This window comes from Sminthopsis crassicaudata, chromosome 2 (assembly GCF_048593235.1).
Source record: "Sminthopsis crassicaudata isolate SCR6 chromosome 2, ASM4859323v1, whole genome shotgun sequence".
NCBI classification, from domain to species: domain Eukaryota; kingdom Metazoa; phylum Chordata; class Mammalia; order Dasyuromorphia; family Dasyuridae; genus Sminthopsis; species Sminthopsis crassicaudata.
The window spans coordinates 538,345,728-538,373,383 of NC_133618.1; the positions used below are offsets into that span (position 1 = coordinate 538,345,728).

The 27,656-nt window shown below is 34.7% G+C and overlaps 1 protein-coding gene across 2 annotated transcripts in view; it reads right to left on the reverse strand.

Moving 5' to 3' along the window:
• IQCH (IQ motif containing H) overlaps window positions 1–27,656 on the reverse strand; it is a 296,963-nt gene that overhangs the window by 238,143 nt on the left and 31,164 nt on the right. Inside the window, exon 4 of one of the 2 annotated variants that reach the window (XM_074294733.1) lies at window positions 14,638–14,755. In XM_074294733.1, the coding sequence (XP_074150834.1) occupies window positions 14,638–14,755 (118 nt within the window). Of the gene's footprint in view, window positions 1–14,637; window positions 14,756–27,656 lie in introns of those variants that run through there. The other variant, XM_074294734.1, reaches the window with a different exon arrangement.

The following is a 27,656-nucleotide window of genomic DNA, read 5'->3' on the forward strand; positions in this document are numbered from 1 at the left end:
TAATGTTATTTGCTGTTTAATTTTATAATTAGAGGAAAAAGCAATCTAAACATATTCACTCAAAGTAAAATAACCTCAGCCAGTCGATTAGGTCTAAATTGCAGTATAGTCACAAAAACTTGGAATTTAAAGTTGTGAGACCCGAGTTCAAGTCCCAGCTAAACTACTCCCTTAACTGTTTATGTTGAACAAATTAAGAAGTTTACAGGGCTAAGTTATGACTATAGCTTATTAACTCCGTGCCCTTATACAAGTCCCATTTGCTGAAAATCAGAGTGAGAAGGGATCTCAGAGCCCACATAATACAATTCAAAAGTTATGTAGTCACTCTTCTGTAAAATGAGATTGAATGACACTTAGTGGAGAAGACCAACTAGACCAGAGCAAGGAGATCTGTACTGAAGGCATTGCGATCTTGGAAATGTCAAAGATTGTTTCACAAGCTATCTCAAAAGGACAAAATCCAGAAGAATGAAATAAAAATGGATAATAAGATGGCAGTCAATAACTACTTTTCCATCCTTATTAAATCTTTAAGAGAATGAGCTACATATATAATGAGGATATTTCTGAGGATGAGAAGGGAACAGGCTGACCTGAATGAATTTCTCTACCAGGATCACATCTTTACAGATACAGTGTTAATTGGAAGGTATAGAGAATTCTATACCTTATGCTTATATGCCCTTATGCTTACTTATTCTAGAGCCTAGTTAGGTTCATTAATGTTAACTGGTTGCTTCACTCTCAAAATTATTTGAGAGCAATTGAGTCCAAAAAAATGCTACCTAGTCTCTCTCCCCAATCACTGAAGCTCATGTCAATGAATAGTGTGCTGAGAGAATTGCATTTTTAAAAAGTATTTATTGCATATTAAGCATAAAGGATATATTTGTTTATCAAATAACAAAAAAAGAAATTGTTTTTTTCTTTAAAAATTAACAAATTGTACTTGAGATATATGAGATATGAAATATAAAATATTTATATAAATATATGTTTATATTTATATAAATATAAAAAGATATTTTTGAGATATTAAGGTGTGCCTGGGAACACCCAGAACTTTCAGTATATATACCTAACACCCTGTCTCGGATATCTTAATTCTTTTCATGTTCAACCCATTTAAAAAGTCTCTGGTCACAATTATTCTGTTAAGATTTTGCAGCAGTGTTAAAACTCTGCCCATGAAAGGCCAGGTGATTCATCCACACAGCTGAGTAGTGGGCTGCTGCCCACTAACTCAAGGGTTGGGGCTAGGAGACATACCTTAGGCTAGCATTTTCATATTATCTGTGTTAAAACAACTATATGACAGCTTTTGCACCAACATTCAGTGCCATACTCCCTTGATTTATGAATGTTTGGGCCTCTTCTAAATAAAAATTAGAATTAAAAAATATTTTGGAACTTGACTGTGCAAGTGGTTTGTTTCAGCTCTAAGGAGGGTGTTATTCTCCCCAAAATATACATCCATATATATCTATCAATTTGTTGATTACACAAAAGCTTTTTAATTTGGTAGAGCAAATTTTAACTTTAAAGGAGTCTTTCATAAGTGTGTTAACAAGATCATGTAAGACCCTCTGCTTATTGACTTCAATCGAGGCATAATACCAAAAAATGTATGTGAAGTGAAGACATCCACTACTATCATGGAGGCAAACATGTCATGTGTACAGTTCAAATACAAAAAGAATTCCTTACAGATGGTGAGGCATTGATGCTCCTAGATGATATTATACTAATTGCAATGAAACCCAGATTATTCTAGAAACTGTCCTAAGAATTCATATAGAAAAAAACTAAATGGAAGAAAAATGCTTATATCAAGGCTATGATAAGGAAATTGGAAAACTAGTTCATTAGGAATGTAGATTAGCATATTAATATGCACATCTATCTATCTATATATCTATGTATACATATATGAGTGAATATTTTATTCCTAAACCATCTCCTCAGAAGCCACTATGATACTTGAACCAGAAACCAAGCCCTGAAGTATTTAATCCTTTTATCCCTGCAACTCCTTCTCTGGGGCTCCACTGATCTGTTTTTTGCCACCCATCACCCCTTACTTCTAAGCCTTACTGCAGACAGTTTCACTTTCATCCCTGGCTATTTGCTCTCTGTGCCATTTCCCTATCCCCTAATCATAATCAAACCAATTCTGCCATTGCTCTGGAAATGATGTTCAAGTGTTTGAAGGCTACTCCTTCCCTTCCTTCTTCCTTGAGGTAAAGACTTCTAGTTGAATAACCCAATTATGTGAGATAATTTCCCCATTCTTCTTCCCCCTCTCCAATCTTCCCTTGTCACTATATTCTTCTTTCCCTCCCATTTCCTTCTTCTTTTAATTGATGCTTTTCTTTACTTGTAAATGTTTTGAATCATTTTTATGAGTTTCTATCTTGAGCTTCCCTGTCACCATAAATTAGCTCTTTGGGCTGAGATTCTTTGTTCATTTTTCTTTTTGGCTTTGGACTTCATGCTTTATGCATTCTAGGATAAATTTCTGGGCTGACCTTCTGTCTTCTTGGGTCTTTCTGTGGTTTTGATATAGATATTTGGTATTGTGCTATTCCAAAATCTCAAGACAGGACAGTCTGGGGACCTGCAAGCTTTCAGGGTTTGCAGGTGATAAAATCTGAGGTAAAGTTTGTTCATTGTCTTCCTGGGTCTAAGTTCTGCAAGTTTCAGTTCTCCTAAATCTTGTCAGCTTGTTTCTGTTTAGAAGTTTCAATAATCTACTGCTGTATTCAGCCACCAAGAGACCCAACTGCAAGCTTTTCTTTAGTCTGGGACTTCTGTCTTGGTTATTCCTCTTCAGGCTTTCAGCCTAATCTAGAACTGGAACTGAGTCCCTCCTCTGCTTCTGGGATCAAAACCACATTTGCTTCTTAAATTGTTTCCGGCTCAGTACATCGCTAGGGTTCAGCTACCCCTTTCTTCCATCCCTAAGTGCAGCTCCCCTTCTCAGTCTGCCTTGGATCTGTAACCTGGAATTAGGTAGTGAGGGACATAACTATAAGATGACATTCTCCCCTATGATACCATCAAAGTCTTTGGGACCTGTTCTTGTCTCTGTGCCACAAAGCACAGCCTTAGTCCTCTTGTAGTTCCTAGGCACTAGAATGTTCCTGACAGTTTATTCCCAGTCAGATTCCATCTCTGGTGTCTACAAACTTCTTTTTTTTCCAACTCCAACTTGTGATGGAAAAATGTCTCACTATGATTTTTTAAAAATTTTCCAATAAGGATTTGGTCTGGTGCATTTTCTAGGTCATTGTAGAAGAGTTATAGTATAGGAATTAGATTATATTTCTTTTTGCTACTCTGCAATCTTGACCCTGCCTTGCCATTGCTCTTGGAAAAAATATATCATCTATTTCTGTTCCACTTTTCATCTCTGCTTTCCAAGTCAAAATATCCATTCCTAGTCATCACTCTTTTATATGTGTTGTTTCCCTTAGGAATATAAGCTCCTAAAGGACTGAGATTGACTTTACATTTGTATCACCAGTGCTTAATATAGTATTAAAGCAATTAATCCATACTTATTTATTTAGTCATATCTAAGAGACATTGTCCTGATAGACAATGAGTTGTACTTAGAATTGAACAAGATGAAGGGAGTACAATGGTTTGCATTTGGGAAAATTGTACAGTGATTTTAATGACATCAATCTGTCCCATACAACAAAAATTCACATTTGTGTTCTCTAAACACAAATACCTCCCTATTGCTGCTATTTGGATTTGGATTTGAAACATCACAATTTTGAAAAAATCAAAATTAGAAGTAGGTCAAAAGTCAAGACAGAAATGCATGCCCACTGGATTCTAATAGGATGAAGTATATTTACTCACATGTAAGAATATTATTTTGGAAATGGAGGGTATTTGATTGGTAAAATGGTGCCTGGGTAAATGGTGAGAGTGAAGGTTACCAAATGGATAGCCTGAGTCCAGCATTGGTAACCACAAAATGTAAAAAAAAAACAAAAACAAAAACAAAAACAAAAAACATGGAAGGCCTCTTTTCATGTTGGGTAGACTCTCTGTGGAATGTATATGGGAAAAGGAAAGACGTGGACAGGAATTAAACACAGTGAGAATTGAATAGACTGAGAACTGACTTAATGGAAGGAATATCTACATTAAAAAAATTTAAATATAATGAAATATTTACATGTAAGTAAATGAGGTAGGAAAGGGCTACATTTCCCAGGACACTTGAGCTCTGTGTATCAATGATTTTATAAGAGAAAAAAAATTATTTTTCTAGAAGGTCAAAAAACCTTCTAATCAATAGAGCTATTGATTGTGGAGAAAGAACTTCTATGGAGAAGGATACTATGTAATAGCCACTGTGCTGAGAATATAAAGATAAAAACAAAGAGGCAAGTTATCTTATTCCCTTATTTATAAAATGAGAGGGTTGAATTAGATCTCTAAGGATCCTTCCAGATAGAATTCTATTAATCTGTGATTCCTCAATGGTCTCATAGTCTATATGTACATAGAAGAGTAAATAAAACCATATACTAAGTAATTGGAGAGGTGATGAATAACAACCAGTGGGTTGAACAAAGAATAATATAGAAATTGTGCTTGAGCTGAGACTTTCAGGAAACATGGGGATTCAAAAAGGAAAAAGTAAGGGGGGAGGGGATATTCTAGGCTTAGGGGACACCCTTAGAAAATGGCATGGAAATGTAAAAGGATTATTCACCTCACTAGGCCTCATTTGCAATCTACTTATTATGAGGAACAAATGCTCAATTTGACAGTTATCTATTTCAAACTGTGAGGTAGTTCAGATTATAGACAATAATAGTGACAACTAACACCTAAAATACTTTAATATAAGTTTCCAGTTGGCTTTCTGGAGGTCTCTGGACCAGCCTTTGTTTCAGCAGAATAATTACCATGAGAATAGCAGAGATAAAGTCCAAAAATCTTTATTGTCTCCTTCATAGTCTTGTTTCCTTGCCTGGGGCCCAGGCTAGCTTTCTTAAGGTCCTCTGGAATGTGTCTTGGTTTCTGTGGGGGAAGCAGGAGGACCACCATGACTGTCTCTGTCTTGAAGTCTGTCACAGTCCAGGAGCTTGTTCTCCAGCCTCCAGCCACCACAAAAATGGGAAATGGATAGAAAGAATGTCTCTCCTTGGCTCTAAGACCTTGAGGCTCCTGCCTCCAGTCCTCTGTCTTCTCCTTCTCTGATTCTGTCTCAGAACCCCTTCTGAGTCTGTCTCTGGCTGAGTTTGTCCCAGTTTATATGCAGTGTACTGAGTATAAACCAATCATTATATTACTAGGGAACCATTATTTGTTGTAAGATTAAATCAATCATACTGAACTAGAGAACTATTAATCACCATGCTAAACTAGATAACCATTGTCTCATCAATTCCATTTAGTTAACACCTTGTTAAAATCAGAGTTTCAGCCCTCTACACTTTAAAATTTATAAAACTCTTTACGTGAATAAAGCATCATGTAGTTTATTCCCCCCTACTTAGGGAAACTTTAATAGCTCCCTATTTCTTCTAGGACAAAATATAAACTACTTTGATATTTAAAGCTCCTTTCAGATGCATCCTAACCTAATTTTTCCACACTCATCTCACATTACTCCTACTGGAAAACTCTATATTCTGAAGTATGATTTATATTATCCTCTGCCCAGAGAAATTTGGACCTGAGGCTCCTCTCAAAAGAGCATATCTTTAAATGAGAGAGGTCTTCATTGTACCCTTCAATGAATCCTTGAATAGAAGACTTAATTTCTTTGAAATCCAGTTTTCACATCTGTAAAATGGGATAAGATCTATGATTCTGTAGATAATTATTGATGGGGGTTGAGGTCCCTTTAAGAAACCCCCCTCATGGCTGACCTTTGATTTACAAATCCTGGTCACTGGGCTGTCCCAGCCCCCACTGGAGTTGAGCCAACTTGGGGCACCACCCACAAGCCCCTTTAGGTATAAAAAAGCCAAACCGAAGCTCTCTCTTTGCAGGTGCCCTTCCCCCCAAACATGGTATCCTTCCAGCCATGTAAGGGTTCCTGCCCGCCCAGCGACTATCTCTGGCTCTGGCGTCTTTCTACCTTTAACTTTACTTCCAAATCCCTACAATAAACCTTTTTATCAATCTAGGTTTTCGGGCCTGTAAATTCCTTTTACAGGGGACTCTGCGCCTTCACGAGACTTTCTTTGCACTGACCCAAAAGGGGTTCCCCCTTCCCTAACTCTCATCATTATGAAAGGAAAAACTCCATGAAAAGTGTTTTGCCAACTTTAAAGCACCCCATGTGTCAGCTCTTTTACTATTATTTTTTATAATACCAACTACCTTACAATTCAAAACAGTTAACACAATTGATCATTTAATCTTCTTAACAGGTCGCTTATGAATGAGACCAAGTGAGAAAAAATGACTTGTTCCAAAAAGGTCATAGAAGGAAGAGGCAGAATCAGGGTCTGAACTTAGGCCTTCTAAATCTGAAGTTCTTTCCACTTGGCCAGCCTTTGTCTTGCATATTAACACATTTGTAGGAAGGAGATTGCAAGCTTAAAACCAAATGAGAATATACACATTTAAAACAATTATGTGAAAATATAATGGGTGTTAAATAGATTCAGAGTTGTCTACAAAATGCTGAAGAGCTAGTCAATATTCCTGTTCTATATGATGAGCTGTCATTAGCAATTGCATAAAAAATTAAAGAGAAAATAGAAAAATGGCAGGGGGTGGGAGGAAGAATGAGGTGTCCTTTTTTTTTTCTTTTAAAAATATATTTACAAATATATTTTTGAGTACAGTGGATCAAAAGAATTAATTTTATATTTTCTTTCTAATTTAGCTAATCAAAAATGTTTATCATGCAAGTTTTGTGTAACGGAATTCCTAAAACAGTGGTCCACTTTTGGGGGAAAAGAGTTTAAAGTAGCAACTGGGGCTTACCTAGTTTAAAAGACTGGAAGTGGGCAATTATAGGTGGCAATATACCAGCTGGATTTCACAACTACTTAATAATAAAAGCTTTTATGTTAGTTTTCTAGGCATGTAGAACAGCTGGCAAAACAGCACTGTTTGTCATTTACTTTATAATGGGAAATTAGGGCTATCTTTTGTGTCAATGGATATGCATTTTTTAAGCAGATGTCACAGATATTAGAAATGAAAGGACAATGGGGCTCCCAGCCCTCTCTCTCCCCTACCAGGTAAAGTCAGGATAGGAAATATTCAATACCCCTTTCTAAGTGAAGTTCACCCAAGCACATAATATCCAAAAGGATATATGATTATCCTCAGTACATGAATCATTATTTGTTGACTGTTTTTAATCATTATTTGTTGACTGTTTTTCATGATCTATTTTTCTGCAAATGATTGACCATAAATTGATTGCAGAGTGAGATTTAAAAAACAATCTGTTATCAGAATGTTTTTTTTTTTAAGTTTTACTAAGTCCTTTACATGTTATCTCATTTGATGCTCTCAACAACCCTGTAAGGAAGGTGCTATCATTTATCCCCATTTCCCTGATGAAAAAACTAAGGCAAACAGAGAATAAGTGACTTGTACAAAATGTCTCAGCTTTCAATCATTTTCAATTCATGTCAATTAATCACCTATATAATACACATGATTGGGGAAATAACAGAAGTAGCAAACACTGTCCCTGCCCTCATGGAGTTTACAGTGCATAAAGATATAAGCTGATTATAGAAAAAAATATGACAGCATGAACATAATTGTGTAATTGTATGCTACTTGTGTTTGGAAATCCAAAATAAGGAAAGGATTATTTAGAAGGCAGGGTTAACCAGAGACTTCATGGACAGGTGAGTGGTAGGAAATGCAGGGTTTCACTTGGGGAGATAGTCTAGGGAATTACATAGAGGTGGGAATGAGGAAGATGTGTCTGGGGACAGTAGAGAGGTTGAACCTAGCAATGTGGAAGGGCCATACTTGGGAGGAATGAGAGATAATACTGTCAGTCATTCACTTCTTTTGAAATTGCCAACTAAGGGGCACAGTGGATGGAATACCAGATCTAAAGTCAAGAAGACTCATGTTCCTGACTTCAGAAATGGCCTCAGTTACACTAGTTGTATGAACCTGAGCAAGTCACTTCATCTTGCTTGCTTTAGTTCCCTCATCTCTAAAATGAACTGAAGGAGGAAATGACAAAACACTCCAATATATTTGCTGGGAAAACTCCAAATGGGGTCACAAAAAGTCGGACAAGACTGAAAATGATTTAACAACAAACATGATTTGGAAAATTAAATATAATTTAAAAATCATTAAGTAATGATATGCAACAAGAAATTACTTTTAAAAATCAGTTTTATTATGCTTATGTACTCAATACCTAAGAAGTAATTACTCTCATTTTTTTAAATATATAATGAATTTTATAGTATATATTTTGTCTTATTCTTTTGTCTCAGTATGAGACTGGTTGTCATTAAGGAATTCAGAGGTAGTTTATACAAAAAGAGAAAAGGTTTTTTTTTATTCTGTCCCCACTCCACCCAGTAGAACATCTCACTGCTCATCCTGTGGATTACAGAAAAGTCCATGAACCTTTTTGGTGTATTCTTTGAGAGAAAAAATAACGTGCTAAAAAATGATGAGAAAACTATCAGTAACAAACAACCTTTTTTTGGAAAAAAATTATTTAAATTATCTTAAATTTATTCAGCTCCTTAGAATGTAAAGTACTTTCCTCACAACATACTGGCTTGGTATATGTGAATATATTAATATGTGCATATATTCATATGTATATATGAAATTGGACATAGAATTTAGTTTAAGCAGAGTGTGTAGGATGGGTAGGGTCGGGAAAGAGAACTTTTCCCCCAATATGGTTCTGGAAAATATGTCTTTGTACCCTATAGATAGAGCAGATTGTGTCTTATGTCTTGCTATATAATTGCAAGTTATGTTTTTTAATGTTTAATATTGTAAAGAGAAATGTATATATATTTTAAAGAATCAACTCAAAGTCATAGAAATACAATTTCCCCCCCAAATAAGCTACTGATAGGCAGATATAAGGCATTTCCTCCCCTCCCCTCACCATTATTAAGATATTATATCAGCCAATGCAATAATAATTTCTTTAAACAACACCTTAAGGGGTAGAATAGTTAATACAGTTTTAAAGATGGCTAAGCCTTAAAACTTTATATACCAAGTGAATATGCTAAAAATCTTGTTTTAGAGTTAAGCATGAAATTAAACTTTGTGATCTGATAAACTTTGTTGCAAATCTAGAAGAATTATGTATAAGCCTTTTATTTTAAAATAGCAATTCTAGGGATACTTAAAGAATGATGCCTACTTAAATTAAGTATGGGCCTAATCTCCTCTTCTCCCCACATTAATCCAAGTGTCTTTTACTATCTCCTCCTTCACTCTTGTCTCATGAAAAGTTGACTCTTCTCCTTAACAAGGCCAGTCTCTCAAGATGTAGAGGTGATTCTATTTCATTGTCTTCTTCAGGACATTTCTTCCTTTATCACTCCCATTCTATCACTTATCTTCAAACTTTCCTTGTCTATTGGTTGCTTTCTTACTTTCTATAAATTTCTACTCCATCTTCAAAAAACCCTCGCTGCCATATCACACTATCACCCCATTATATCTTTTTCCTTTCATTGCTAAACTTGAGAAGACTGTCTGTCACTTGATGTCTCAGGAGCTTCCAACCTTCATTCAGTTGAAATTGCTCTCTCTAGTTACTAATAGTTTCTTAATCACCAAATCCAACAGTCCTTTTTCTTTTTTTATATTTTAATAATTTTTTAAATAATATTTTATTTAGTAATTTTTATTTACCAGATATATGCATGAGTAATTTTATAGCATTGACAATTGCCAAACCTTCTGTTACAATATTTCCTCTCCCTCCCTCCGCCATAGCAGGTTGACCAATACATGTTAGATATGTTAAAGTATAAATTAAATACAATATATGTATACATGTTCAAACAGTTGTTTTGCTACACAAAAAGAATCGGACTTTGAAATAGTGTACATTTAACCTGTGAAGGAAATCAAAAATGCAGGCGGACAAAATTAGAGGGATTGGGAATTCTATATAGTGGTTCATAGTCATCTCCCAGAGTTCTTTTGCTGGGTGTAGCTGGTTCAGTTCATTACTGTTCTACTGGAACTGATTTGGTTCATCTCATTGTTGAAAATGGCCACATCCATTAGAATTGATCATCATATAGTATCTTTTATAATGATCTCCTGGTCCTGCTCATTTCACTCAGCCTCAGTTCATGTAAGTCCTCTCCAGGTCTTTCTGAAATCATCCTGCTGGTAATTTCTTACAGAACAATAATATTCCATAATATTCATATACCACAATTTATTCAGTCATTCTCCAATTGATGGGCATCCACTCTGACGGTTCCTTCTTATATTCTTTGCTGGATCTTTGTCCAGATCACAACTTCCAAAGTGAATATCATACCTTCTCCTTTTCTCTCCTCCCTCTATACAATTTCAGTTGGTTATCTCATCACCTCCCATGGATTCAACTATCACCTCTATGCTGATGATTCCCATATCTATTTGTCCATATCTATTTAGATTTCTAATTTCCAGACTCGCAACTAGCTGTCTATTGGAATCTCACACTGGCTGTTCCATTAGACATTTAAACTCAACTTGTATGAAATTGAACTTTCTCCCAAATCCTCTCCCATTCCAAACTTTCCCATTATTATCAAGATTACCACCAGCTTTTCAGATGGGCAAGCTAGATGTCATTCTCTCTCTCTCTCTCTCTCTCTCTCTCTCTCTCTCTCTCTCTCTCTCCCTCTCTCTGTCTCTCTCTGTCTCTGTCTCTATCTTTCTCTGCCTCTCTCTCTGTCTCTGTCTCTGTCTCTTTCTCTGCCTTTCTCTCTCCTTCCTCTCTCTCTCTCTCTCTCTCTCTTTCTCTCTCTCTCTCTCTTCTCTCTTCTCTCTCTCCCTTCCCCCTCTCTCTGTCTCTCTCTGTCTCTCTCTTTCTCCCTCCCTCCCTTTCTCTTTCTTTCTACCCCATTCTTTCTCACCCCTCCTCCTTTCTCTCCCCTTCCCTCTCACTCCTCTTCCTATCCACCCTCATTTCAATCTGTTGTAAAGTCTTATTAATTTTATTTTCATAGAATTTCTCTTTTCCAATAAATCTTTCTCTTTTCTGAAATTGCCACCACGGTGGCTGCAAATCTTCATCATCTCATTGACAAGGAAACCCCCAAACTCTTAAAGAGAAAACCTCCTTGGACTCTGCCTCAGGGAGGGGACTCCACACTAAGCACAAACAGTTTCATCTTTATCTGGTTCAGTCCCCAAACCCATTGAATTCAATTCAAATGCTAACCCTGGCTGAAACCCAGTCAGGAGCCAACATGGGAGTCCACCCACAAGCCCCCTTCAGCTTGTAACCAAAGCCCCCTATTATAAAAGAACCAAGCTGGAGTCCTCTCTTTGCAGAGGTCCCAAACATGACAGCCTTACAACTGCCATGTCAAAGAATTTCTGCCCACTGGAACTCTGGTTCTGGTACCTTTTATCTCTACCCTCAACTTCACTAACTAGACTTTACTTCCAAACCCCATAATAAACCTCTTTTATCAATCTAAGTTTTCAGGTCTGTAAATTTCAGGTCAGGGGACTCTTGTGCCACTACTAGACTTCATTTAACTCTGTATCTTTGCGCCGAATCAAAAGGGGTTGCAGGGGAGCTCTATTTGACTTCCTGTACCCCAAACCTGCCACTAGATCTCAATGAAACCTAATTTTTAGGCACCCCAATTATAAACCTCATCATGGATCAACTATTGAAATAATCTTCCTCTTCCCAGTCCTTCCTCCATTCAGATGTCACATTAATCCTCCTAAAGTACAGATTTGATTATGTTAAACAACATCCACTCACCCATCTTTCAATAAACACTATCACTTCTAGGATCAAATATAAAAATCTACTATTTGGCATTTAAAACCCTTCACACTTATCCATTTTCTAACTTTCCATATTCCTTATATCTGACTGTCCTTTCAAAACATCTCCCAACCAGCATTCTGCATCAAGTGATATCATTCTTTTTGTTTTTTCTTGAACAAGACATTCCATCTCCCAATTCTGAATTTTCATGGCTGTCCTCCTTGCCTGGAATTCTCTTTCACCTTCTTTCTAACTCCTGCTTAGTCCTAGCTAAAGAAACCTTTCTTATTATTCTTTATGATTGAAATTGTCAATTTATCCCGTATATATCATGTTAGTACATAATTGTTTTCATATCTTCTTCATTGGAAGGTGAGCTACTTGAGAGCAGGAATTGTCTTTTGCTTAATGTAATTCTAGCATACAGTGGGTACTTAGTAAATGCTTGTTGACTAATTATGCTGAAATCTTCATTTAGTTAGGTGATTTGGTAATAGTTGGAGAACCAGATTCAGTTATTAAGTAATTGAGGGAGGGCTTTAGTGGAGTGTCAAAGGGTTTTCCCTGATACTGTTCTATTCAACATTTTAAGAAATTATTTAAAAACAATCGTGGTATTTTTATCAAATTTGCAGTGACAAATCTGGAAGGGATTCTTGGCTAACAGAATTGGGTTCTAAAAAGTTCTTGACAGGCTGGGGAAAAAGAGCCAAGTCTCTTTTAAGAATAAGGATCAATGAAAAGTTCTAGGTTTGGGGTCAAAAAGTCAATTTCAAAAATAAAGGGTAATAAAAATGTTATTAAAGAAGACTTGACATGAAAAGGAACTATAAGTTTTAATGCACCATGAACTCAATATGAGTTAACAATATGATGTGAGAGCCCATTAAAATATTCTTAAGCTACCGTGTTTCCCCGATAATAAGACCTATCCTGAAAATAAGACACCCACATACTCTTTAATATTCCGCTAAAATAAGCCCTCCCCCGAAAATAAGCCCTATCGAACTTACTATGAAAACGGTCATCATGGTGATCCCCTGCGCTATATGCTGCGTAGCGGTACCTTCAGTAAGCAGCGCCGCCCTCCCCTCCCGGGTGAAACGCACGTCGCGCTCCGAGCTGCATCCAATCAGAGCTGCAGCAGTGAGCGCGTCATCCTCTTCTTCCCTGGTGATTTGCTTGCTGGCGCTACTGAGAGCAGCGCCGCGGAGTAGAGCTGAGACAGGACCATCTAAAAACTCGGTAAGTTCAGTAAGCGATGGAGAATAAAATAAGCACTCAGGGGGCATGATGGAGGCTAAAAGGGGCATGATGGAGGCTAAAATGGGCATGATGGAGGATAAAAGGGGCATGATGGAGGCTAAAATGGGCATGATGGAGGATAAAAGGGGCATGATGGAGGATAAAATAAGCCCTCCCCTGAAAATAAGCCCTCTGGTGTTTTTTAGTCCCAAAAAAATAATAAGACAGTGTCTTATTATCGGGGAAACACGGTATTACAGTAGGCCAAGCAAAGGAACCAATATTCCCAATGTATTCTGTCCTGGTAAAATCACATCTCAAACATTGGCATCAGTTGGAACACAATGTTTTTTAAAAGAACATTGACAAGAACATTTAAAAGAACATTCCACAACAGGTGAAAATTCTAAACCAGGTCACTTGAAGAATGGCTGACAGAATTGGAGCTATTTAGCCTAAAGATGAAAAAAGGAAAGGGGAAGACATGATTGCTATCATCAAATATGTAAATATGGAAGAAAAACATTTTTCTGTTTAGTTTCAGAGAACAAACAAAAGGATGGTAAATGTTGGGAGACAAGTTTAGTTCAATTAAAGGAGAAAACCTATTAATAATCAGAACTGTTTCAAAAATGCAGTGGGCTGCTTCAGAGCACACTATTTCTTAACAAATAAAAGCTGGATGACACATAATGAAACTCTCATGGAAGAGATCCCTGCTTCAGGGAGAGGTTGAACTAGGTGACACCCAAAATCCCAATTTAATCAAACACTTATAGGCTAAAATTCTATTATAATCTCTAAAATTGACAGGCTCCCTTGCTAATGTCTAGAGTGACCAAAAAAGGAGCTATGAATTCATTAGACAACTGGAAAAAAACAACAGATAACGGAGACAGCCAACCCAACCAAAAAAGGGCAGTGCAGCCTCTCATGCCAATAAAAGACCTGAGAGATTCTTTATCAAGAGACTACAAGTTATAAGATGCTGTGAAATGGAGTGCTGCACTTAAGACTTCTGAGACTTGTCTGCTACCAAGTGCCCAATGTCTGTATATTAAATGAGTCAAATAAAAGAATATATGCAAAGTGTTTTGCAAACTTTAAAGTGGTATATTAAAGTCATCTATTATTATTATTATTATTATTATTATTATTATTATTATTATTATTATTATTATTGCATTACTTTCTTTAAATAAAACTTCCTATTCACTGCTATCATAATTTAAAGTGGAAACATTAAGGCCAGTTTACTCTGCTGACTAATGAAGTAAGATTTTTTTTTGGTTTCTGAGTCATAGCATGAGCCAATAAAAATATATGGCCATTGAAAGAACTTATTATCTCCAATACAAGAATTCTGCTAAATGATAAACAAGAGTACAGATATGGTCTAGTTATAGAATAATAAAATTTCTAACCTTTGTACCTGGAGAAATGAATGGAATGTCTTTTCCCTCTCTTTTGCCTTGCCATTTTTTATCTGTACTTTCTTGTGGAAACAGAAATGCCTTCTGAGAAACACCAACTGGTTGCAACCTATTTATGAAGAAATATGATTTTGAAAATATCAATAACAAAAATTTTTATTTATTTTAAAAATTATTCAATTTTGTCATCTTAAAATAAAGCTTCTTAGTAAAGATAACATTTAAGTTGGAAAACCTCTACAGATGATTAAGTCAAGGCTATCTTTGGCAAGGCCATTCTATTCTAAAACTCAAGAAGGCATCTCAAATATTAGATCTTTCAAGTCTAGAAAGCAGTATGAATAAGAGAGTTCTATCACTTGGATGAATTTATGTGACAAACAGCTAATAAAATTACTAAATTGTAAAATATTGTTACCATAAAGAAAAATAATGTGATCATTTGACTAATAAAGCAGAATCACTGAATAGCCCAAGTTAAATATACTAAAAAAAAAAAAAGCTCGTCTTTATTTAATTCAATTGTTCATAATCATTTCACTTAACAGATTCCTGTTAATGGTTTGTTTGGTTAAATTTTGTTTTCTTTTTTGACACAAAAGATTGCATTTTCTTAAGTCTGAAGCCTCTTCTTGGAGGTGACTCCACCTCTCATCCTTCACTTCCATCTAATGTGGAATTTTATTAAAGTAAAATTCATACTCTTCATTCATACTTTTCATGTATGTATATATATATGTATATATATATATACATATATATATATATATATATATACAGACATAGACTGGTAGAAGGCAAAGTGCAATAAGCTTAAAGAGACAGGATATTTGGATTTGGATTTGACAGACATTTACTAGCTTTGTAATGGACAAATCACTTAACCTCAATTTTCTTATCTATAACACAAGAAGAATATTAATTGCTATTCACTAAGTCATTGTTGGAAAATCATGTAATCTTAAAGCAACAAATTTATGGGAACTATTATGGGGCTAATAGGTCACTCTGTCATAAAAGTTCTTTGTAAAATAATACCATTTTAAAATTTGCCAAATTTTAAAACTTAGCCTATATGTAGGACAAAACTCAACAATGTCGTGACATTTCTAAAAATAATGAATTTTTACCTAAAAGCTAAGTTCTACAAGCTCTGCTTAGTAGAACAATTTATCTTTTCATCTAGCATGCTAATTTTTAATAATGAAACATAAAATAATACATTACATACTAATGAAATATAGTTATCCTAATACTATATTGATTCTATTTATGCTGACATCCTTAGTTATTGCAATTTAAAAATGACCAAGAGCTACAGAAAGAGACTGCATGTTACATTGTCATGTCTTGAATAAAGCATAAAGATTTTTTAAAGGGGTTGATTTTTGCAGGATAATGTTCTAAACTCAAAATATTATATATAATTTATATATATACATATATATATATATATGTATACACACACACACACACACATACACACACATCTCTCTTCTTTTCCAATTGGAAAAGAGGATACCATGTAAATGAATATAGTACTAGATTAGGAGTCAGGATAATGAGGTAAAAGTTCCAACTCCATATTCAGGACTAATGTTTGTGACTTATGTATTGGTGAAGATCTAGCTTTAAAAGGCCAAGGTTTCCCACTGCATCCAGGGTCTTTTCCAGTTGTCTTGCCCTATGTCTTGCCCCTGAACTTTAAATTCTCTGATCCCTAGTTTGCTTACCTGTAAAGTAAGAATAATCTTTATATGCTATTGTCTATATCTGAAATGTCATGACCTTGTAGGTCAATTTGGCATCTCTTTCTGACTTAATGGGAAACGGGGGAAAAAACCAGAAAGGACCTAGAATTTTGATGTCATTGATATAGGAAATCTCAGATGAGGAAATTCCCTCTATCAAGGCAAATCAGCCCATTCTCTGTAATTTGTGATCTTAGAAAGTTTAAGAATTCTGCCCTACTACAGTTGAATATGACATGAAAAAGAAGCAACTCTCCTCTTCCACTCAGAGAAATTAAATAATTTGTCCAGTATCACATAACCAGTATATGACAAAGTCAGGACATGAAATCTAGAATTCCTGACTTTAAAGACAACTCAATCCTCAAAAAGGATACCTTGTAAGTTTAAAGCAAAACCCAACCCAGAATATGTAGACCATAGCTAATTCTTCAAAAGATAGGTTCTAAATAACGATGAATGTTGGAGGGGCTGTGGGAAAACTGGGACACTGATGCATTGTTGGTGGAGTTGTGAAAGAATCCAACCATTCTGGAGAGCAATCTGGAATTATGCTCAAAAAGTTATCAAACTGTGCATACCCTTTGACCCAGCCATACTACTACTGGGCTTATATCCCAAGGAAATACTAAAGAAGGGAAAGGGACCTGTATGTGCCAAAATGTTTGTGGCAGCCCTTTTCATAGTGGCTAGAAGCTGGAAGATGAATGGATGTCCATCAATTGGAGAATGGTTGGGTAAATTATGGTATATGAATGTTATGGAATATTATTGTTCTGTAAGAAATGACCAACAGGAGAAATACAGAGAGGCTTGGAGAGACTTACATCAACTGATGCTAAGTGAAACGAGCAGAACCAGAAGATCATTATACACTTCAACAATGATACTCTATGAGAATGTATGCTGATGGAAGTGGATATCTTCAACACAGAGAAGAGCTAATCCAATTCCAATTGATTAATGATGGACAGAATCAGTTACACCCAGAAAAGGAACACTGGAAATGAGTGTAAACTGTTATTTTTACCTTATGAATCCAATTCTTCCTGTGCAACAAGAAATTCGGTTCTACACACATATATTGTATCTAGAATATACTGTAATATATTTAACATGTATAAGACTGCCTGCCATCTGGGGGAGGGGGTTGGGGGAGAAAGGGAAAAAAATCTGAATAGAAGTAAGTGCAAGGGATAATGTTGTAAAAAAATTACCCATGCATATGTACTGTCAAAAAAAAGTTATAATTATAAAATAAAAATTAAAAAAAAAACAAAAGATAGGTTCTACTTTGTCTACTTTGACAATTCTCTATGAGACTGAAATTGAAAAATTCCTTGAGGATCTAATAATCTAATAATCTTTATCATCTAGTGAAAATAGCTTGGACAGTAAAGGCTGTGGAGCAGCTATGTCACGAAGATAATTATTTATTTGCCCAAAATGATAAATATTTTATTTGTGTCTCCAAGGGATTGGGAGAAGATATAATAGTGCCTCAATGAGTCTTTCAGACTACATACCTTTCTGCATAGAAGATTTGGTATTTTGTGGAAATGTTACTGTGTAACCCCAGTGGTTTCTCTCTTCTCTCTCTATTCATTTTTTCCTTTATTATTTTCAATCCCCTTAATTTCCTCTTTCTCCCCTTTCTACCCTTCATCACCTTTTCCTATTACTCCAATTTTTTCAGTCTCTTCGATTTGCCCTTTCCCTATTCTAGTTACTCTTCCATTATTTCCTCATTCAGTTCAATTCAACCCAATGTTCACCAATTTTTATGTCCTACACATGACAGACTCTGCATTAAACACTACAGAGATTATTAAAAAAAGAAGTAGGAATCAAAGCCCCTGATCTCAAAGAGTTAATTATAAAGTTGAGGAAAGATAATATATGCAAGAAGGCACTTGAAAGTTGTTGAATTAAATTGAGTACAACATCTGGAGAACTGAGACAAAAACAAACAACATAGGTCAAACTAATATACATATATATATGTATACATATATATATATTATATATATATGTGTGTATATATATATATATATATATATATACATATATATATATATATATATATATATATATATATATATATATATATATATATATACTGAATGCTTACAAAGTATGGGATGGCTAGATTAAGGCAAAGAGGAATACATTATGATTAATGAATATAAAATTATTTTTAAAAACTGTGGTGAGTTTATTTAGACTCTAACCAATTTGATCAACATCCTTCTCTAAGAGTATGAATATACTTTTTGGCTCCTGGCTGACAGAGCATAGTCAAATTCTTGTTGGTCTTCAGTGACTATTGCTATACCCCTTTCAAGGAATTTGGGACTCAGAAATACTGATTCATGTTGGAAGATCTGCTTTCACTGTGGTAGTCTATTAATGTGAATGATAAATAGCTTTTTTCCCTCTAGCTTTTTTCTTGGATCTTTCTTGTCAAGGAGTCTTGGGGAATAGTAGGGAAATCTGCCCCCTTCAAATTGATGGTGATATAAGAGACAAACAAAACAGTTCCCTACCCCAAAATGGATGAATGCTTCTGGTAAAAGGAAAAGGCATGGTGCAACTGGAAAAAAAAAAAAGAAAAAAGAAAAAAAGAAAAGAAAAAGATCTGAAAGCAATTTGTCACTTTCTTTAAAGCTGATAGAGGGATGGTTTTTCTGATGTCTGTCTTCCTGAGTCTTATGCAACTAAGTATCTTGGGGATAGCACCAATCCAATGAAAACCAATCAGGAGTTATCTATATCTTCTTAACAAGATGCTAGTAGACACATGGATATGTCTATATTTAATAAGATAAAAGGTATGTTATCTTGTCCAAACTTCATAGGGGAATAAATGTGCTCATCAAATTAATTGGGCAGGTGTAGGAGGAGTGATGAACCCAATTATGTCCTTGTCTGTTTGGCATCATGCTTTTATTTCTATGTTTATGACTTGGGGAAAGCCAATGAAAAACAAATGAAGAAACATGATTCAAGAGTAAGAAATAAGAAAAACTAGGGGATTATAGACTATTCGAAGCCTCACACCTCAATATTCTAAATAAATAGAGTCATAAGGTGCTGGTCATGGCAAGATTATAATAATAATAATGATACAAAAATTAAGATTGAATCATTCCAATTTCAAAAACAAGAAATTATATTCTAACAGACAGGATATAACTAGCTGCCAATGTGGGAATCATTTCCAAACCAATTGTCTGTAAAAATCAAAACAGATACCAAATTAGCTGAATTAAAATATGCAGATTATATAAGATAATTCTCTGATTGACAACTCTAACTTGACTTATTTGATCAAGCTGTTGATACTAAAACATGGAATAGGAATGCAATAAAGACACTGGCAATCCATCACCATTTTCAAAAAGGAATTTAACATATATATATATATGTACATATATATATATATATATATATCAATTAATACAAAAAGGAAAGTCTACCTCACTCAGCTTATATTTCAATTTTTGTCAAGCAAAACCACATAGCACTCAGTGGCAACACCAGTTTTAGAATATAAACTCTTTTGTAAAAATTGAGCAGATAGATGACAAATTGTGAGCAGTATCATTTCATAAAATATCAAGCAATAGAGGGGAAAATAACTTTACATTCAATGTTGTGAGATGTTCACTTAATAATAGATAATATTTATAAAGGGCTTTAAGATTTGTTAAACATTTAATAACAAATATCCTCTCATTTGATACTCTCAGCCTGTTTTACAGTTTTACAGATGAAAAAACTGAGACAGACAGAGGTTGAATATTTGTCTAGGGTCATACAACTATTAAGTGTTTGAAACAGAATTCAAACTCAAGTCTTCCTCTCTAAGTCCAGCATTCTATTTACTATGCCATATTGCTTACTCACTAGGCCAAATCATCCTGAGTATATTTAAGAAAGATACTGGACCTTTGTCCCAGCAGTGTTGCTACTGGGTTTGTATCCCAAAGAGATCTTAAAGAAGGAAAAGGGACCTTTTTGTGCAAGAATGTTTGTGGCAGCCCTCTTTGTGGTGGCCAAAAACTGGAAACTATGTGGATACCCATCAATCGGAGATTGGCTGAATAAATTATGGTATATGAATATTATGGAATATTATTGTTATGTAAGAAATTACCAACAGGATGATTTCAGAAAGGCCTAGAGAGATTTACATAAACTGATGCTGAATGAAATGAGCAGGACCAGGAAATCATTGTATACTTCAACAACAATACTATATGATGACCAATTCTGATGGATGTGGTCATTTTCAACAATGAGATGAACCAAATCAGTTACAATAGAGCAGTAATGAACTGAACTAGCTATACCCAGCAAAAGAACTCTAGGAGATGATTATGAACCATTACATAGAATTCCCAATCCCTCTAATTTTATCCACCTGCATTTTGGATTTCCTTCACAGGCTAATTGTACGCTATTTCAAAGTCTGATTCTTTTTGCACAGCAAAACAACTGTTTGGACATGTATACATATATTATATTTAATTTATACTCTAACATATTTAACATGTATTGGTCAACCTCCCATCTGGGGAGAGGGGAAGGAGGGGAAAAATTAGAACAAAAGGCTTGGCAATTGTCAATGTTGTAAAATTACCCATGCACATATCTGGTAAATAAAAACTATTAAAATGAAAAATTAAAAAAGAAAGATACTGGAAAGTGGACAATGAGCACATGAAAAATTTAAAAGCTCAGAATTTTTAAATTTTTAAAGCTTTTTATTTTCAAAACATATGCACAGATAATTTTTCAACACTGACCATTACATAGCCTTGTGTTTCAGATTTTCCCTCCTTCCCCACACCCTCTCCCCTAGATGGCAAGCAATCCAATATATGTTATACATGTTAAAATATGTGTTAAGTACAATGTTTATACAATTCTCTTGCTGCACAAGAAAAATCGGATCAAAAATTAAGATGAGTGAATAAGAAAACAAAACACAAGCAAACAACAACAAAAAGAGTGAGAATATTATGTTGTAATTTTGGGGTATAGAAGGCTCTCTTCATCACAAGATCTTTGGAACTGGTATCAGTCATTTTATTGTTGGAAAGAGTCATCAGAATTGATCATTATGTAATATTGATGTTGCCGTGTATAATGATCTCCTGGTTCTGCTCATTTCACTTAACATCAGTGCATGTAAGTCTCTCCAGGCCTTTCTGAAATCATCCTGCTGATTGTTTCTTATAGAACAATAATATTCCATAACATTCATATACCATAACTTATTCAGTTATTCTCCAAATGATGGGCATTCACCCAGTTTCCAGTTTCTTGCCACTTCAAAAAGAGCTACTACAAACATTTTTGCACATATGGGTCCCTTTCCCTTCTTTAAGATCTCTTTGGGATATAAGATCAGTAGTAACACTGCTGGGTCAAAGGGAATGCATAATTTAGTAACTTTTTAAGCATAGTTCCAAACTGCTCTCCAGAATGGTTGGATTCATTCACAGTTCCACCACCAATGTATCAGTGATCCAATTTTCCCATATCCCCTCCAACATTTATCATTATCTTTTTCTGTCATCTTAACCAATCTGAGAGGTGTGTAGTAGTGTCTCAAAGTTGTCTTAATTTGCATTTCTGACCAATAATGATTTAGAGCACCTTTTCATATGATTTAAAAATGGGTTTAATTTTTTCATCTGAAAATTGCTCATATCCTTTGACCATTTATCAATTGAAGAATGGCTTGAATTCTTATACATTTTAGTCAATTCTCTATACATTTTAGAAATGAGGCTTTTATCAGAACCCTTAAATGTAAAAATATTTTCCCAATTTATTGCTTCACTTCTGATTTTGTCTGCATTAGTTTTGTTTGTACAAAAACTTTTAAACAATATAATCAAAATTATCTATTTGGTGTTCAATTATGAATTCCAGTTCTTCTATGGACACAAATTCCTTCCTTCTCCATAGATCTGAGAGGTAAACTATCCTATGTCCTTCTAATTTAATTTCACTCTTTTTAAAAATTTTATTTATTTTTTATTTTTATTTTATTTTTATTTTTTTAATTTTATAATTATAAAAATTTTTGACAGTATATATGTATGAGTAATTTTTAAATAATATTATCCCTTATATTCATTTTTCCAAATTTTCCCCTCCCTCTTCTACTCTCTCCCCTAGATGACAGGCAATCCCATACATTTTACATGTGTTTCAGTATAACCTAGATACAATATATGTGTGTAAATCCAATTTTCTTGTTGCACTTTAAGTATTAGATTCTGAAGGCATAAGTAACCTGGGTAGACAGACAGTAGTGCTAACAATTTGCATCCATTTCCCAGTGTTCCTTCTCTGGGTGTAGTTGTTTCTGTCCATCATTGATCAACTGGAAGTGAGTTGGATCTTCTTTATGGTGAAGATATCCACTTCCATCAGAATACATCTTCATATAGCATTGTGTTGAAATGTACAGTGATCTTCTGGTTCTGTTCATTTCACTCAGCATCAGTTCATGTAAGTCTCTCCAAACCTTTCTGAATTATCCTGCTGGTCATTTCTTACAGAGCAATAATATTCCATAACCCTTCATATACCATAATTTACCCAACCATTCTCCAATTGATGGACATCCATTCATCTTCCAGTTTCTAGCCACTACGAAAAGGGCTGCCACAAACATTTTGGCACATACAGGTCCCTTTCCCTTCTTTAGTATTTCTTTGGGATATAAGCCCAATAGCAGCAATGCTGGATCAAAGGGTATGCACAGTTTGATAACTTTTTGGGCATAGTTCCAAATTGCTCTCCAGAATGGCTGGATTCTTTCACAGCTCCACCAACAATGTATTAGTGTTTTCCCACATCCCCTCCAACATTCATCATTATTTGTTCCTGTCATCTTAGCCAATCTGACAGGTGTGTAGTGGTATCTCAGAGTTGTCTTAATTTGTATTTCTCTGCTCAGTAGTGATTTGGAACACTCTTTCATATGAGTGGATATGATTTCAATTTCATCATCTGAGAATTATCTGTTCATATCCTTTGACCATTTATCAATTGGAGAGGTTTGATTTCCTATAAATTAGGGTCAGTTCTCTATATATTTTGGAAATGAGACCTTTATCAGAATCTTTAACTGTAAAAATATTTTCCCAATTTGTTACTTCCCCTCTAATCTTGTTTGCATTAGTATTGTTTGTACAGAAACTTTTTAGTTTGATGTAATCAAAATCTATTTTGTGATCGATAATGATCTCTAGTTCTCCTCTGGTCATAAATTCCTTCCTCCTCCACAGGTCTGAGAGGTAGACTATTCTCTATTCCTCTAATCTATTTATGATCTCATTCTTTATGCTTAAATCATGGACCCATTTTGATCTTATCTTGGTATATGGTGTTAAGTGTGGATCCATATCTAATTTCTGCCATAATATCACTCTTTATGTTTAAATCATGAACCCATTTTGATCCTACCTTCGTATGTGGTGTTAGCTGTGAGTCAGTGCCTAGTTTCTTCCATGTTAGTTTCCAAATTTTCCAGCAGTTTTTATCAAATAGTGAGTTCTTATCCAAGAGCTGGGGTCTTTGGATTTGTCAAATACTAGATTGCAATAATTAATGATTATTTTGTCTTGTAATCCTAACCATTCCCACTGATCAACTACTCTATTTCTTAACCAGGACCAAATAGTTTTGATGAATGCTGCTTCATAATATAATTTTAAGTCTGCCACACATAGACCACCTTCATTGGCCTTTTTTTTTCATTAATTCCCTTGAAATTCTTAACCTTTTATTCTCCCAGATTAACTTTTGTATTATTTTTTCTAGATCTATAAAATAATTTCTTGAGAGTTTGATTTATATGGCACTAAATAAGTAGATTAAATAAGTAGTTTAATTTAGGCAGTATTGTCATTTTTATTATATTTACTCAGCCTACCCATAAACACTTGATATTTTTCTAACTGATTATATCTGACTTTATTTGTGTGGAAATTGTTTTGTAATTGTATTCATATAGTTCCTGACTTTCCCTTGGCATATAGATTCCCAAATATTCCATACTATCAACAGTTATTTTCAAGGGAATTTCTTTTCGTATCTCTTGCTACTGATAATATGTAATTTTGGGAATATATAATAATGGTAATATATAAATTTTGTTGGTAATATAAAAAATGCTGATTTATGTGGATTTATTTTGTATCTTGAAATTTTGCTAAAGTTGTGAATTGTTTCCAGTAGTTTTTTAGTTGATTCTCTAAGTATACCATCATATCAGCTGAAAAGAGTAATACTTTGGTTTCCTCCTTACCTACTCTAATTCTTTAATCTCTTTTTCTTCTCTTATTGCCAAAGCTAACATTTCTAATACAATATTGAATAGTAATGGTGACAGTGGGCAACCTTGTTTCATTCCTGATCTTAATGGAAATGGCTCTAGTTTGTCCCCATTATATATGTGCTGGCTGATGGTTTTAAATAAATACTACTGATCATTTTAAGGAAAAGTCCATTTATTCCAATACTCTCTAGTGCTTTTTAATAGGAATGGGTGTTGGATTTTATAACACCTATTTTCTGCATCTATTTAGATAATCATATTATTTTGTTAGGTTAATGATCGATATAGTCAATAATGCTAATAGTTTTCCTAATCTTGAACCAGCCCTGCATTCCTGGTATAAATTCTACTTGGTCATAGTATATTATCCTGGGGATCACTTTCTGTAATCTTGTTACTAATATTTTATTTAATTTTTTGCATCAATATTCATTAGGGAAATTGGTCTATAATTTTCTTTCTCTGTTTTCATCCTACGTAGTTTAGCTATCATCACCATATCTATGTCATAAAAGGAATCTGGTAGGACTCTTTTTTTCCTTATTTTTTCAAATAGTTTATATAGTATTGGAATTAATTGTTCTTTAAATGTCTTTTCCTTAGAGAGTTGAATAATAGAAAAGCACAGATTCTTATTAGAAATTCTTAATAGGTGACATGGAACCATCAAATCAAGACTGTAACATTGGATATCTCCTAAGGGCGGATTCAAGATGGTAGAGTGAAAAGTCCTAACTGCCAAACCTCCCCCCAAATCACTCCTATATAATGAACTTAGAAAGCACCAAATAGAATTCTGAATGAGAAGGCCAAGAAAAATTATAGTAAATCATTTTTTTCAGCCCAGGAAAACTTAGGGAGACTGAGAGGTCTATAAACTCTAAGGTGGAGGCTGGCTGGGAGTGTACCATGAAAGCTATATAGTATGGTGGAAGCCTCACTGTGTGCTGTGTGCTAGAGAGCAGAAGCAATGCTCAGGGTACCATGGTAAGGGGACTGAATACCTGCTCAGAAAGATAAAACTGGGGACCCTGACTCAGTTATAGGAACATGATCAGGTGCTAATGGAAGCTCTGTCACCCATTACCCAGCTAACATTGAAAGAATTAATCGATCACCTACTAAAAGAGATCCCCAAATCAAAACTTCAAGAAATATTGTGGCTAAATTCCAGAACTATCAGACCAAGGGAAAAAATGCTTCAAGCAGCTAGAAAAAAATCAATTCTAATACAGAAGTGTCACAATAAGGATTACTCAGGATCTAGCAGCGTCCACATTAAAGAATCAAAGAGCCTGGAATATGATGTTCTGAAAGGCTAAGGAACTTGGTATGCAGCCAAGAATAACTTACCGAGACAAAATGAGCATTTTCTTCCAGGGAAGAAGTTGAGCATTCAATGAAATAGGTGAATTCCATCTATTTCTGACAAAAACAAAACAAAACAAACAAAACAAAAAAAAAATGGAAGTAAACAAAAAGTTTGACCTCCAAATACCTCCAAATATAGGCCTCAAGGAAAACATGACAAAGTAAAAAGAAATCCATATTTCTGTTATGAGTATACATAAAGAATGCATGTATAATTTGGTTTTGTTGTTATAATATAAAAAAGAAGCTAGAGATGGAAAGGAAATTGTACCAGAAAAAGGGAAAAGTGGAGGTACTACAAGAAGAGGCAAAGGAAACCTATCATATCTGAGGGAAAGAAGGGAGGGGGATGAACATAGTATGAATCTTACTCTTATCATAGTTAGCTCAAAGAGAAAATATTAAGACATATTCTATTTAGAGAGAAACTTCTCCCACCTCATTGAAAAGTGGGAAGGTAAAAGTGAAAAGAGAAGAGGTAAGCTAAATAAAAGGGAATACAGAAATTGTAAAAGAAAGGTTTAAGAAAAGGGGAGGGACTCTAAGGTGGGGGGAGGGATACTATAAGGGAGGGCTGCGTGAAGCAAGTGGTGTTCACAAGTTTAATACTGGGGAGAGGGGTAAGGGGGAAAGAATAGAGAAAAGCATAATCTAGGGTTAACAAGATGGCAGGAAATACAGAATTAGTAATTTTAAGTAAATGTGAATGGGGTAAACTCTCCCATAAAGCAAAGGCGGATAGCAGATTGGATTAAAAGTCAGAATCCTACAACATGTTGTTTAAAAGAAACACAGTTGAAGTAGGGCGATATATACAGAGTAAAGGTAAAAGGCTGGAGCAGAATCTACTATGTTCAGGTGAAGTAAAAAAAGCAGAGGTAGCCATCCTGATCTCAGATCAAGCAAAAGCAAAAATTGATCTAATTAAAAGAGATAAAGAAGGGCACTATATAATGCTAAAGGGTAGCATAGATAATGAAGCAACATCAATATTAAACATATGCACCAAATAATGTAGCATCTAAATTCTTAAAGGAGAAGTTAAGAGAGCTGTAAGAAGAAATAAAGACAGTAATATTATATAATACTGGGAGATCTCAACCTTGCACTCTCATAACTAGATAACCACAAAATAAATAAGAAAGATGTTAAAGAGATAAATAGAATACTAGAAAAGTTAGGTATGATAGATCTTTGAGAAAACTAAATGGGGACAGAAAGGAGTACACTTTCTTTTCAGCAGTTCATGGAACCTATACAAAAATTGATCATATACTAGGGCATAAAAACCTCAAATTCAAATGCAGAAAGGCAGAAATAGTAAATGCATCCTTTTCAGATCATGATGCAATAAAAATTACATTCAATAAAAAGCCAGGGGAAAATAGACTAAAAAGTAATTGGAAACTAAATAATCTCATCCTAAAGAATGATTGGGTGAAACAGCAAATCATCGACACAATTAATAATTTCACCCAAGAGAATGACAACAATGAGACGGTCATACCAAAATGTGTGGAATG